Raw genomic sequence first — 15,136 nt, forward strand, 5'->3', positions numbered from 1 at the left:
TTCCCCTTCTTTATCTCAAACCATTATAACTTTAAAAAAAAATTAATGGAACTATACTGCAAAAAACAGACTTTTATCGAAAACTCGCCATAATTTAAAGCATGTCACACATTCCCGTTAAAATCCCATAAGCGTTACCACCGACTGTTTGAAGCCCATACATTAAGCAAACGCCGACAAACGAAAACTACCCCTTTGTCCCAATAAATTGTTTTTGTCCAAACATACCTCCACGATTTATAACTCCTTTAAGGGGCGTTTTATTTATCGCTATATTTGTGACAATACAAGGGTTTATAACAAGCCTAATTTATGCGAGCGATAATGGATCTATTTGCTTTGAGACCGGAGTTCAGGGGTGTTTAGTACTTTGTGTGTTCTTGTTATTACTTCATGTTTAATGGGGTACAAATTAGATCAGGTGTGAATATAGGGTAAGTTGTGGAAAAAGGGTTTGATGGATTTTTTGGGATAGCGCATCTAACTTCATACTTGTATATGTTTTGAAACAATCTCAAAAAGGCCGGCTTGGAATAAAAACTTTTTGATGATTCTTGTCTTCTCTTCTATTCTTCGCAGAAAATGAACCTGATGTAGGCGTTCTTCAGTTACCTGTGTGTTCTGCCTCTATCCAAATAGTGGCTGCAGTCTTCGTCAAAATCAAAATCAAAATTTTTATTACAAGTAGACTTTTACAAGCACTTTTAAAACGTTACAAAACGCTAGTTGCACGGTTCCAAAATATCATTTCTATGGTAAAGTTTCTGACTGAAACTCCATAATCTTAATGGCATCTTTCTATCAGATCTTTCTCTAGACCAACAGAACTGGAAGGCCACAACACAAGACCAAGAACATTGCGTTCACTCATTTGGTCCTGTCCTGCGATGATTATTATTATAATCTAATAATCTCGTTAATGATTCTCGAAATGCTTAGTTTAATTTACCCTTTATCTGGTTCGATATTCTTTCCTGCATTACAAGCAGTTTTAATAGTTTGGTTTTAGATCGAAAAATAAATTCTGCCTTTTGGTATTTTTAATTGATAATATCAACTCGAAACGACCGTACAAGAAATTGTATAACTACCACAGCAAACAACCATGCATCTGTTTCCATGGCTTTATTGCTGTAATCCCATATGAAAACACGACGGCGAAACAAACATATTCTCCAAATTCCATGTATAAATATGTATGTATAATCATAGACAAAGCAAACCATAGCCAAGTTTACGGAAACTATACTTAGAAAATACAAATTGGACCGAACGTAAATAGAAACGCCAAATCTGGCGAAAGTGTTCGGAATCGGTTTTGGAGTTCCGCACGTGTGTGTGGAATGCCTTTGAATTCTAAACTCGCATGTAGGAAGATTTTTTTTTTTAACAGCTTCACAAATACAAAGTGAAAAAATGTGGATTATTTAAAACATACCATCATTGGCCTAGCCTTTTCCGAACTATGTTGTTGTGTTTTACAAGGAGCGACTACCTATCTGACCTCTTCAACCCAGTTACCTGGGCAACACGATACCTCTTGGTTAGACTGGTTGTCAGACTTTCAAGCTTCAATTTGTAACGACTGTCAAAGGTGTAGGAATAACAGCCGGGACCCACAATTTAACGTGCCTTCCGAAACACGGAGAAACTCGTTTTGACAAAGATGGTCACCCATATACGGACCAAACGCGTCAAGCATAGCTTAACCTGTGATCGATGCACTTATGCGGTTATGGCTATATATATTTAGATAAAACACTATTGTTTTAAAATTCACATTTTTTTGGATATAGCGTTGTAACGGGCAATGTCTGCACATGTTAACTTATAATAATTAAGAAAGTACATAAAACATTGAAATTACACTTTGGTACTTTGCATGTGTTAGGATCGAACCCGTACCGCGTCCATTTATGTAAAGATTCGCAAAGCTACCATATTAGTCTGATTTTAATATCATTTATAACTGCAGAACCCTTTCGCCTTTAGTCCAGTTTTATCTATCTTCGGACGCATTCAAAAATATTATTGTAAGCTGTGCGGAACGAGGAAAGACTTGTTCCGGGTGTCTTATTACTGTCGAGAACCCTTTGCTTTTGGGGAAATTCTTTACTTATACAAAATACGCTTTGTTACAAAATTATGTACCATTAGGTATAAGCGTGTTATTTGATATAGGATTTCACATATTTTACAATAATAGCATTTTACTTTGTATCTCACATTTTTACCACAGAAAAAAAATCAAATTTATTTATTTCATAAAATTGTTAATCAAGTTATTTCACATCTAGATCTATTACAACATAAATAGAATAAAATTCGAAACCAAATCGATGTTTTAACTTTAAAACTGAAGCCATTCTTGGTATGCCCAAATTAGGTTAGCAGTTAGTAAATACATTCACATCAAATATCATCCCAACACATTCGCATCAAGTTCAATGATGAAAGTGAAGTACCGATTGATATCAACACAGCGGGCATCGAACTGCCGACCGTATAAACACGATACAATCAATCGACGGTCCGCGCAAAATACGGAACGAATTCCTACGTGTTTTCCTACTATTGATTAAGGGATTCGGTGAAAACAGTCAGAATGTAGGTAGTCGATACAATTTATTTTTATCCGATTTCCAATAAATGTTTAGTGGTATTGGGAATGTTATATTTTCCTTTGCTTTAATTTAAATGGCTTAACATTTACTTTAAATAAATTTAATACGTGTCACGTGACTGCTTGTATATGATAACGAATATATTTTTCAATAAATTTTTCGAATTTTTTTTTATTAAATTTTTCCAAAAATTTTCATTTTTTTTTCTGAATTACTGCTTAGACTGATTCCTTTGCACATTTTGGAAATTCGAAAATAATAATTGCTGAAATGTGACTTGTCTAAGTCTTGATATCTTCACAATCTAGGCCGTATTTTGTTTGGGAAATTTATTTTCTTACTATTTTAAAACACACAAGTTAGTAAAAGTCACATTATAATAATAAAGTACAAAACTGTACTATATTCTGGTGTACCAACAGCGAAACTAAAATTATTTTTCTTTACAGCCGGATGAGCTGGCGAAATCGGTGAAGCTGACGTCACGGGAGCGGCGGTTCATAAAGTTCGCGAGCGTCGAGTACGGCGGCCAGCTGTACATGACGCCGCAGGACTTCCTCGAGTCCGTCGTGGAACAGGAGCCAAGGCGTGAGTACAATTAACCTAACACCTATGAAATTAAAGCTGCCCTGAAAGCAACGAGCAAGTGGATCGAATTCCAACGTAAGCGTTAAGGTTTTTCTTGGTATAAACCCCGAAAGACCCTTTTACACAGATGAATGTAAAGTCAATCTTCGAGGTCAATGAACAAAATCTTGCTACTTTTCTATCGCAAACAACACGGTATTTGTACGAAGAGGCTAGATAAAGAAATTAGTGTAAACAATTTAGAATGGTAAAGAGACATGTATCGATTTGTAAACTTAGATTAATGTCATTCCAGCCCGTTTGAAGCGACGAGTCCTGACCACCAAAGAGATCGAATACCTGCGCGACCACACGCCGCAGCTGAAGAAGGGATCCTCACAGATGTTCAGGAATATGAGGGATAAAGGTAAATACTCTCATCATGGTATATGTACTTACTAGATGATGCACGTCATCTGCAAATGGAAAATGATCCTACGGGAACATAAAATCGGAATGAACAGTATCGTAACTGTTAATACTGGTTATAAACTATCTTTGTACCAAGTTTCGCCTAAATCCGTCCGTTTTTGCGTGAAAGAGGAATGAACATACAAACTTTCACGTTTATGATATTAGTAGGATAAAATGCCATACAAGAACATATGAGCGGGTAGGCTAAATCTCTTCGTCTATTGATTAACTATGATGTGAAGTGATTTATTACAATACAATCGTCAACTTCAATATACACATTTATAAATATTTATTTAATAATAGTTTACTATATTATTTACCAATAGCCCCACTAGTTTCGGACAAAACCGGAGTCATTAATCCTTAAATCCTTAATCCCGATAAATACGCATGAGTAAACCGTTATTGACTAAATCATTATTAATCCACCTCAAATGAATGAACATGACATATCCAAGTCCTTAATCCAAGTGATTAATAGAAACATACTGTCATTACCATACATTTGATCATTTTCTTCTGCCCTTAACGATTGTAGAAACGTCACTTGGCTAGGGGCGATGGGGATTGGCACGTGTTGAATTGCTATGCATTGCCGCTAAATACGGGAGACGTTGCATGAAAGTTCAGGTTTAGTCAGTAAAAGTCTGACACTACCTACTTCCTCCCCCGAGGAGGTGGCTGTCCATGAGGATTCTCCCGCTTAACCAAAAAACGGAGTATATAAAGTCACAATGGATTCAGTAAAACGTTTTTATTAAACGTCCCCTTTGATTCAAATGCACACTTTATGCGCACGAAATTATAAATGTATAGATAGAACAAGAACTATAGGAATGCTGAAGAAAATGAAAATAGTGGTTCCCATTAAGAACTCAATTTCGATTTCCGATCATTTAAATGTAAAACATGATTTTGCGATAATTGCAAGTAATTACATCCAAGCACAATAAATTTAATAATTCTCTCGCAAATTTCACCACATCCGTTGTTTTACGGCGATTGCGTAAGAGTCTAAACGTTTATTTCACGTTTAATAGTTATGCGGTAATTACGATTAAGTCATAAATTCCCTTTCAATGTATATACCAAGGCATTGGTTCAATTCCTCGTAAAATTTTCCCAAGATTTATCATTATTACTCACTTAAAGTAAAACTTAGCTTAAAGGTGCCTCAGGCTTTCACGAAATAAAAGGAATACAGTCCACTTCCTTTGCCTCGCGCTCATCAAGCTCACGGTGACTCCAGCGGAGTACCTAACCAAATACCTACAAACACAGATATCAGACATGATCGAATTTGTCTGCACGGATAGCCGAGTAGTTGAGGTCACCAAGCTAAACCCACTGAGCGCAACGTGTCGCTGGTTTAATCCCCGCGTAGGACAAGCATTTGTGTGATCCACGAATGCATGTCCTGAGTCTGGGTATCTTTCTGAATGTGTTTTGAATGTTTGTGAAACCCCCCGAGATACAAGGATTGAATTTCTTAGTGCGGGAGTCGTTTAAAAAAATACTATAGCAAAGTACAAAGACAAACCGTTACTTATAATAAGGTAGATATGCTTGTGCTAACTTATGTGTTTTATGTTTTCAGGAATCATCTCTTATACGGAGTATTTGTTCCTCCTCTCTATTCTAACGAGTACGTATGTTTGCATTATCTTCCCTGCGTGTAGCTATTAGATAAAAGGTTGTACTTTCTTATAGTCTCCTCGGAGTTTATCAGAATACGGAGTTTGCCTGACTTGGTAAAGTTGGTAACGATTTTGCCATTCCATGGTCTACGTCACACAACTTACTCCGACAAATGATGAAAATTGTGACTGTCTCTTAAATAGGCTTATAATATTGTTTTAACTTAAATAGGATACGACCAAATGACAGTATTTCACGTTAAATTAAAAAAGAACCAACAAAATTGGTTCATCCGAATGTGCTGTGGTAACAAACATAAAACAAAACAAATTACACACAAACAGAGAACTGTGAGAACCTCCTTCCTTTTTGAACTATCTATAAACTACTTCCCATCAATAAATGCCACATGAAAAGACTCCATCAATTTGCTATTTGTAAAAAAGTCTAATTATTTAGTTAATAGGCATCCCATCTGGCGGATATCGGTAACACATAATTTCGTGTTGCAGAGCCGGCCTCGGGCTTCCGGATAGCATTCAACATGTTTGATACGGACGGCAACCAGCGCGTCGATAAGAACGAGTTCCTAGTCGTGAGTACACTGAGATGAGCGGTACGAGGGATGAGCGAGAGCGGGAATGAACAGAGCTAGGTTTCATGTCATTGCACAACTCATTAACCCCATCGACTATCGATAATCAAATCGATTAATACCAAAATACAATTTTTTCTTTAAAAATCGACTTCCGCAATGAATTTTATCATTTTGTCACGGGGGTTTTACAAACATTCAAGTCGCATACACAAAGACACCCATACTCAGGACAAGCATTCATGAATCACACAAACGTTTGTCGCACGTCGCGGTTTGGCGTGGGAACCTCAACCACTCGGCTATCCGTGCATAATTCAGTACACATAATAACCTTATCGTCAAAGAAAAATGCTTTGCTAGGTTCAAATATTGAATAATAATAAGCCCGCTCTCCGCACCTCGCCTCCACCACCGTATAGTGTTAAAGTAAAAATTAGCGCAACCACAATACCCGCAGCACATAGTGTTAGATGGTATCGGAGCGAGCTGTTTGTTCGGGCGAAATCAAAATAAATATCGATTCTAGATTAGTAAATACTTTGCTCGAGAAAATGTTAATATTACGAAGTTTTTTTAATGTTCTCGAGTAGACGTATTGTGTGTACCTATTTCTTCAATGTACAGATTTAAAAAATCTAAACACCCACGTTTTTAATGTCACTCCATTCAAACTTTATCAAAATCGGTCTAGCCGTTTTATAGTTGTAAATTGCATAGTCATCTGGTTTAAAACTAACCTGAAAATTTCAGCCTGCTAGCTTATCGGGAAGTGCCTCAAAATTGAGTTGCAAAAATCCATCCGGAAGCGAGTGTCTAAAAACGTGGGAATTATGTAATTTTGGTCTGTAAAAAGTTATTAAAAGGTCGAAGTGTACCTCATTTTTGACTCGCCCAAGCTTATAAGCTCGATTTATGCCGATGATACACTCTGATTATGAACTATTACTAGATTTACTAGTAAATCACTAGTAACACAATGTATGCACAGTATTTAATACATATTTGCTTTCAAACAAGCTGAAATACACGACATGGAAACTAGAAATTATTTTATTTTATATTGTTTTTTTTTCGTATATACTATGGCGAGGCTTATAGGAGAAGGAGCCAAGAAATTAAATACTATTCGATATGTATATTATTATTACTTTTTTAAGTTTTTTTCTTTTTTTATTATGTTTGTTGCGATGTATATCTAGATTCAACGCCTGCTGGGGGGTACTTTGAAGGAGCGTAAAGATTTGGACCCCAAGAGTGAGGAGGCAGTGAGTTCATGTTGACGAGTTGTGGGTTGGATTCTGCCTCGCTATTCTAATAAAATTTTAATTTGATTTCTCATATAAATAAATACATCTTTTTTAAACAAGCTTCATTTTCAGTCCGGAACAAACGCTGACGAATCACTCAAATGTATTGAACTGACAAATCATCTAGTTAGACAGTCACGTGACCTGTCAAATGTCATTTGCAAACATTTAAAGTGTTTCTATTCGTTTTTAAATCGAATGCGATGTTTATATCACTAGGTCTACTGTACTGAATATGCATAATCAGTCGGTGAAGAGAAAATCAAATTAAAATTTTATCAACCATCAAAATTGATCACGCCGCTCTGTTTTGTAACCATGTAATTAAAAAGATTTACAATAATTATTTATTCGAAAAAGTCAACTAATTATGACAAAGTGATTTGAAATTTTGTGACAAATTAAATTGTTACTAATACAATTTTTTGCAATAAAATTACTACATTTTTAAGCATTTAATTCTATAAACAGCGGCAACTATCGCTTGTCTTTTCATTGTTTCGTCTTTATAATTTATATTTATGTGTTTTTCATAATATTTATGTACATATTATTATAAATAGGTATTATTATACTTCAATAATAATGTGATATTTATGTGTGTATTATGTGTTCACCGCGTGGCTTAGCTGCTTACGTTAGTGTCAACAAGTGCCACAAGGAACAGGGCAGGTCCGCCACCCCCGGTCCCGAGTCCAACAACTGTAAGTCCGTGATGGACCCCGCTGTGTCCGTTTTTCGTGTCGTCATTTCACGTTCAATTAATATTTTGTCTACGTTCTGTCATTGTTATTGAAAAAAAAAAAGATTTACGGATTTTTTCGTCTTTTTTTTTAAATTGTTGTCTAAAATAAGTATGCGTATTTTAACTGTTTTGAAGCTTGCGTTTTTTTGTTAATAATTAGACTAAATAAATTAAGTATATTTTTTTCATTAAAATACGATTTTATCCGTAAAATATTTTTGCTTTCTCGTGCTGTATTTAACTGGATTGATAGTTGTTGCATAATGTGTTTTTGCTCCCATTTTTACTTTAAAATCAAATGTTAATAAAATGTATTTTTTAGTATTTAACATGGAAATAAATTAATTGGCTAAGCTAAGGATGAACATATGTATGTTATTTATTAATTAATATAATATGTCGTTTTCTTTTTATTTCTATGTCTTAATACATTGATGCAACTAATAATGTTTTTCCTCGTTTAACATCTATCAGTTTTGTCTGACTGCGCTACTATAAAACATTAACTTTTCAACTATTTTTACTTATTTTCGCACATCTGACATTACTACATTTCACTATAATAACGCCCTTTCTTTAAAGTGATCATAAAATCTATGAATATGCGAATAACTTAATAAAATATGAATTGTTTTTCTAAAACGTATGTTTTTCAGTATGTATTTTTTTCTGGTTCAGTATCTGATATTAACTTCTTAAGTTCTAAACGTACCTAAACTTTTTTCTATAATAAATAAAATAATCATTTCTGAAATTTTGAACGCATTTTTCTTAAAACTTTCTACCTTATCCTTATCGTAATGCTCTTATATTCAATTTACATTACATATAATACATACAACCACATACGATTTAGAAAACAAACACAAACGATCCCATTTAACACACCTACATCACAACATATATAAATACACAACCGCAGTCTGACAATCAACCCATACATCTTAATAATTATACTTCTATATCATTTCAGATGGAGAAAATCTTCAGCTTCGCGTGGCGCGGAAAAAGGGGTATGAGTGAGGAGGAGGGGAAACAAGAGGGGAAAGAAGGAAAGGGGGAGGACAAAGCGGAGGGGAAAGCTCACGAGAACTACGTCAATGATGAGCAGGGGCTGCAGAGGAGGCACAATGTGGATACTTTTCTGCAGGTGAGGAAATTATTTTGTTGTTAGCCAAAGGTGGACAAATGTATATGATTCGTACTAGCTTATCCCATTGCTGGGTACAGGTCGCTTGCTTATAGGGAAGATATGCATTGATCACGACGCTAGCTTACGGCAGATTGTTAATTCAAATATGTTTGGGAATCCAGGTTTCCTCAAGATGTTTTTTTTTACCGTTTGTTAGCGGTGTCTTGGAATAATGAAGAAAGAAATAAAGAAAAAGTTTTTAATTGAAAGAAAGTACATTTAACTTCAAAAAGTGTCAAATTGTTACTTTTGCTGACTCACGCATACTAATCCACACATTATTGTTCTACAACCGAGCTTTTTATTCGCATTTTTACACAGAAGAATAAAAATATTATGAATTTAATTGATTTAGTACCTATCATTATAATTACCGGAAGAGTTTTTTTTACGATACGATACACCAATTATTTCATTAATTCCATATTTTTCGGCCCATGTTTCCAGGTGCACTTCTTCGGCAAGAAGGGTACTAACGACCTGAAGTTCGAGGGGTTCCGCCAGTTTATGGAGAACCTACAGACCGAGGTGCTGGAGCTGGAGTTCCATGAGTTCTCAAAGGGTGGGTTGTTTTGCTGTCTTTAGATGAAGAATTGGGAGCTGTGTAGTGATGTACATACTTGGTTGGCGGATTAAGAGGAAATGTCAGTTTGATTTTGAACTAAGATATTTTATTCTATTTTAAAGCCTATGAAAAGTTCTTTAATTGCTTAACGGATAGCCGACCGATCCCTTAATAGAACTATGGATGTCCTTGTGCATATTATGATCTGAATATCTGTGCATATAAAATTCCGTTGTGGGAGTTGATTAAAGAATAAGTGTCTCGTAAAGTTAGATTTAGAGCAACAATAAGATTTAGTATGAATACATATATCATAACGTTCACATCATTCTAATTCACTCAACAAATGCAAACGCTCCTTACAACTGTCCGCAATTACCCCAATCCACTGCTCTCGCCGACAATCGGCCACGCTTACCCCACAAATACTGACCAGACTTACCCCAAACTTTCAGGTCACGAGACGATCTCCGAGGTGGACTTCGCGAAGATCCTCCTCCGCTACACGTACCTAGACACGGATGAATACGACATGTACCTGGATAGACTGCTGGACCGGGTCAAGGATGAACATGGTATCACGTTTGAGGAGTTCAAGACATTCTGCCAGTTCTTGAACAATCTGGAGGACTTTACTATCGCTATGAGGATGTATACGTTAGCTGATCATCCTATCTCTAAGGGTGGGTAGAGTTTTGAATCAAGTTATTGAATATGATACCAAAATGGGATTTTGAATGTCAACAAAAAAAAGTGTACACAAAAAAACTTGCTATATTTTCGTTACATAGGTATATATTATTATGTAGTATTACTCTTCGACCCAAAGTCTATATTCCGAATAGTAATAGAAGTAAAGAAAATATTCTTTTTCTTTTAAGTTAAATTTCCTACTTGCAAATAATTTTGAGAAAGTAGGTACCGAGGACAAATCCAAATTGAGACCTTACTCTTGTTTGGTTTGACCTTACCATCAACATCTTCATTTAGAAATATATTTGTATGCTTATCAGTGGCCTAGTACTCATACAAGCTTCGCTTAGTTTAAGACTAGATGGCGTTGTGTGTTGTGGAATATAATTGAAGTTAAAACTAGTTTTCTTTTTGCAATTTCTTTCTTTTTCTACTATGGATACCATGTCTATGTGCTTTACCTTATTCCATATAATTTATCTTATATCTTATTTTTTATATTCAGATGAGTTTCACCGCGCAGTAAAGATCTGTACTGGTATATCCCAGTCGGAACACCTCGTGTCGACTGTGTTCGCGATCTTCGACGCGGACGGCGACGGGCTCCTGAGCTACAAGGAGTTCATCGCTATCATGAAGGACCGCCTGCATCGGGGGTTCAAGGTATACTGGTTTATCTATACTAGAGGTGAAGTTTGAATAGGAGATAACTTTACGTAGATCTTTTCAATCATTCTTATTGATGTTTCTGTCTTTAATGCGGAAGTCGTTTTAAGAAAAGAATATTTGAATTATATGTCACTGAATAATTAGGATACTTTTTATTTGTCCACTTGAAATGGAAAATATGTAGTACAGTAAAATTTATGTGTCTTTGACAAACCAAGATGCTAGAAAAGTTTCATCAAAATCGGTTCAGCCGTCTTTAATAAGTGCGTTTGACTACAAGATTTTAAATTGTTTATTTAATAGGCTGGCAAACAAAATCTTTCTCACACACGCAGGCATTACCTTCAAAGTTAGTGTAATGTTTGAACTTCAAAAAATGAACAAGCAAAATGTGTAAAACTATATGTGATTCTTCATTATTTTAAAGATTCTCTGTTTATAACATAAAAGAAAACAAGCGTTTAAGGAAAATATAACATTAGAAAATGCAAAAAGTAACCGCGACCCTGCCAGGATTCGAACCTGGAATCTTCTGATCCGTAGTCAGACGCGTTATCCATTGCGCCACAGGGCCAGTTGTATAGATGGTCGAAATACATAAGTAAATATTACTGTATGTTTATAAATACTCATTTTGTCGTGTAGTTGCTTGATATATGATTTTTTTGGAACAAAATCAAAATATGACAAATAATTTATATCAATGAATAAAAGTTAAATGGCGGGGTGCAGGTCATTTTACATTTTTTTTTTCTTTACAAAATATCTGTATCTTTACCTATTAAGAAAAAAAAGTTGTTTATTTATATATTAAAAAAAAAACATTTATTACGTAACCTTATATCATTCTCAAACAATTTATTATGTATCTTAATATTATTCCTCTAATGCTGCTAATTAATTAAATCTAATTCACAGTCTTACGCAAAGAACGAAGGTTGGGAAGCCTTCAAATCATGTGTCAAACAAGAAATGAAGAGCGCCGTGTAGACAACAGATGTCGCTACTTGCCATACTTACCGCGTCGGATCTCTAACTTGTGAATAAAAAAACTAATTATACAGAATGCGGTGTTTAAAATGTTAAACTTACTTGTTTATGCGTGTAAGAAATATTATTATAGTAATTTGAGAATGATTCATACTTATATGGTATAACGGTTCATTTACAAGAAGCTTAGCGGTATAGAATAGAACAACTAGTTAATTATGAGCTCAAGCGGTGGAGTCGCGAGTTGAACAAATAAGTTTGACTCGCAACCATGTTTAATCAATCTCGTTAAATGTTTGTATCATTTAAGTAGGATTTTTTTCTCAACCCATTGCCAATCTGTGCTTTGCGAAGGTACCTACAAAAACCAGCCAGTAACTTTGTAAATACCGCAATCTGTATTATTAGAACGCGTTTTAAATTATTTAAAAATATTGCATTAAATATTTTTCATTGTTTTCAGTGGTATTTAACATTTTATAATGTAAAGCCCAATATATAAAGGCACAATAACATTTAAAAACTTTTAGCCAAAGCGCAAATGTGAACGTTTTTGAGTCTTCTGTCAGATACAACTCATAAAACTACAGCGATGAATATGAGATTTCTTAAAAAAAACGATATGAAATCATCGACTCTGTATCAAAACTGTGTTCTATAACAGGTATACTTAGTTACCTGTGATGCTATGCAACAAAAAATGTCTATGTATGCGCAATGCCTAAAAGGTTTTCGATTTTTTGACAAATCGCTGGTATGAAAGACTTCTTGCCTCGTTTAGCAAAGGCCTAAAACGATATTTCGAGAACCACTATAAACAAGAAATATTGTAATGCTTAAATAAATTCTAAATTAGTAAGATATTTATCATGGCCTACTTATTGGAATCTTGCCTTTCATAAAATATTTAAAATCAATACTATTAGTCATTATTTAAAGCTCTCCAAAGTTTGTGAACGGGTAGTTAGAGTTTGTTTATTAATAACTAAATAGATAATGGTATAGTGTGGAGTTAAAACGTAGCCTAAATTCAAACAATATTGAAATCTTTTGCGCACCGTAGATAAATAAATAAAAAAGTATCATTCTACCGAATCCTGAAGATCACTAGGTATCAATTTAAAGTGTCTGGTAAGTATCATACAGTGATACAGCCTTTACTATGATGTGAATAGAATCAACAAATAATTATTTTGATCTTCAGTATTCGGTACTAAGATAAAACATTTGCCATAACACCGTTAACTATTTTCAATGTTATTTATAATTTGGTAATTAAATTACCTTACAAAATACTTCATACTTAATATATTTTATCTTTAATTAAAGGCACAATACTTACGCACAGTCAGTCATTTACTAACTTTATATGTGGTTGTCAACAGTGAGATTAATAACTTTATTTATTACTTTTATAAAAAGTTTCAAAATGTTGCATTTTTATCATGTATTTGAATCCAGTCAGTGTATCCCGGTTAAATAATTTATATTACGTTAAATGTTTAAATAAGAATAATGATTGTGTTTATATAATCAAACTTATGTTAATCTAAATAATGCGTTTTTATTCATATTATATGATCAACGACCATTCGAACACTGGACACCTAATATCAGGCAACCAATGTCTGTCAACACATCAGGGCATATCAAACTTATATAATCTTCTAGAGGAATATTGATACTCTTCTCAACAATTTCACATTCGTTCGACGATAAAACCCAGCTCAGCTAATTGGTGGAATTATTATCGAAACATTATAGACTGAATATGAGGTGTCTATAGGTTGCATGGCCGTTGTATTTCATACATTCTAGCATAGAATATTTATCGTACCAAATTTTCATTCAGGGCGTTAGAAAATTGTTTTGAATGTCAAGGTAACATCTTAGTTCAAATATATGAGAAGTATCCATGCTAGAAATGTACATTTTATTTAGTGTATTGGTTAGTGAATTAGTTTAATAACAAACAGTATGAGTGTTACTTAAAGTCAACAAATGTCTGCTAGTCATTGCACAAACCAAGTTTGTTACAATTTAAAGTTACCATTAATTTATATTACATCATATGTACAACTAATATTATGGCGTTATATTACTATGCTTGTATTTATTCACTTCTTGATCTAATAATAAAATGATTTCATCAAATAATGTGTTTTATTTTCTCTGTAACTATTTAAGACCCAATTCAATTTTATCTGCGAAATTTGACAACTGGAAGATTTTATCTTATAGAAAAAATTGATAAGATTGTTTCCAGAGAGTATCTAAAGAATAATATTACCCGTATCTTAAGATTATATTGATCTCAGCGTTCTTTGTCACCAGTGTCGGCGTAAGGGCCACTGACATCCGGGGTGAAAATATTGTGGCGCCCACTTGAGGGAAGCAATATCAAGTGATAGTTTTTTTTCTGATCCCAAGTAAAATTATATTAAGCCACCAATCGTAAATCGTTGGAGTTGCTCCTCGACCACACGGTGCTTACGCTTTTTGCACAGAGCGTGGAGCACAGTTCTGAGGGTTTGCACCAGGATAGGCAAGAGACTCCTTCAGACCTTGGCGCCCCCCAGCATTTGTCGCCCTGGGCCATCGCCCCATCACGCCCCCCTCTTACGCCGGCACTGTTTGTCACGTTGTTGGCTTGGTGTATAAAGAAAACAAATTCTCCATTAAACATTAATATTATATTTATTTATTTCATTTGAAACATCAAAATAGCATCTGTACAATCTATACAAACTGACACTAGCGCCCTCTATACGGTCACACAAGATCGTTATAATTCTACCTATAAAAAATGCACGTAAAACTGTCTTATGAACCTAATACTACATCAATATGAAAAAGTGCTAGTAAGAGGAAGGATCAATCAAATCACGAGTGCTTAGATATTGTTAAAATATTTGAAGTTTATATGACCATATAGTGGGAGCTTCATGTGAACAATAAATAAAGAATGCTAATTTAAATAACGAGGAAATGATTACTAAGGCACTAAAGGTGACAAATAGAGCTATTCCGTAAAAGATCATATATTTTTATACAATTTTGAAAGCTGCGAG

At 34.5% G+C, this 15,136-nt stretch overlaps 1 protein-coding gene and 1 non-coding gene across 5 annotated transcripts in view; one reads left to right on the forward strand and one right to left on the reverse strand.

Moving 5' to 3' along the window:
• Positions 1–14,219, forward strand: part of LOC113499449 (calcium uptake protein 3, mitochondrial) — a 90,311-nt gene extending 76,092 nt beyond the window's left edge. The window contains exons 2-12 of one of the 4 annotated variants that reach the window (XM_026879931.1): positions 3,074–3,212; positions 3,508–3,618; positions 5,266–5,313; positions 5,819–5,901; positions 7,104–7,169; positions 7,841–7,915; positions 8,930–9,106; positions 9,596–9,710; positions 10,169–10,396; positions 10,912–11,069; positions 11,994–14,219. In XM_026879931.1, coding sequence (XP_026735732.1) covers positions 3,074–3,212; positions 3,508–3,618; positions 5,266–5,313; positions 5,819–5,901; positions 7,104–7,169; positions 7,841–7,915; positions 8,930–9,106; positions 9,596–9,710; positions 10,169–10,396; positions 10,912–11,069; positions 11,994–12,065 — 1,272 coding nt within the window. In that variant the 3' untranslated portion in view covers positions 12,066–14,219. The remainder of the gene's footprint in view (positions 1–3,073; positions 3,213–3,507; positions 3,619–5,265; positions 5,314–5,818; positions 5,902–7,103; positions 7,170–7,840; positions 7,916–8,929; positions 9,107–9,595; positions 9,711–10,168; positions 10,397–10,911; positions 11,070–11,993) is intronic. The other 3 variants (XM_026879932.1, XM_026879933.1, XM_026879934.1) reach the window with 3 other exon arrangements.
• On the reverse strand, positions 11,577–11,649 carry Trnar-acg. The gene has a single exon. It is a non-coding gene; the product is annotated as a tRNA-Arg (tRNA).
• Positions 14,220–15,136: the final 917 nt, after the last annotated feature.

Source organism: Trichoplusia ni, chromosome 12, assembly GCF_003590095.1.
Source record: "Trichoplusia ni isolate ovarian cell line Hi5 chromosome 12, tn1, whole genome shotgun sequence".
NCBI classification, from domain to species: Eukaryota; Metazoa; Arthropoda; class Insecta; order Lepidoptera; family Noctuidae; genus Trichoplusia; species Trichoplusia ni.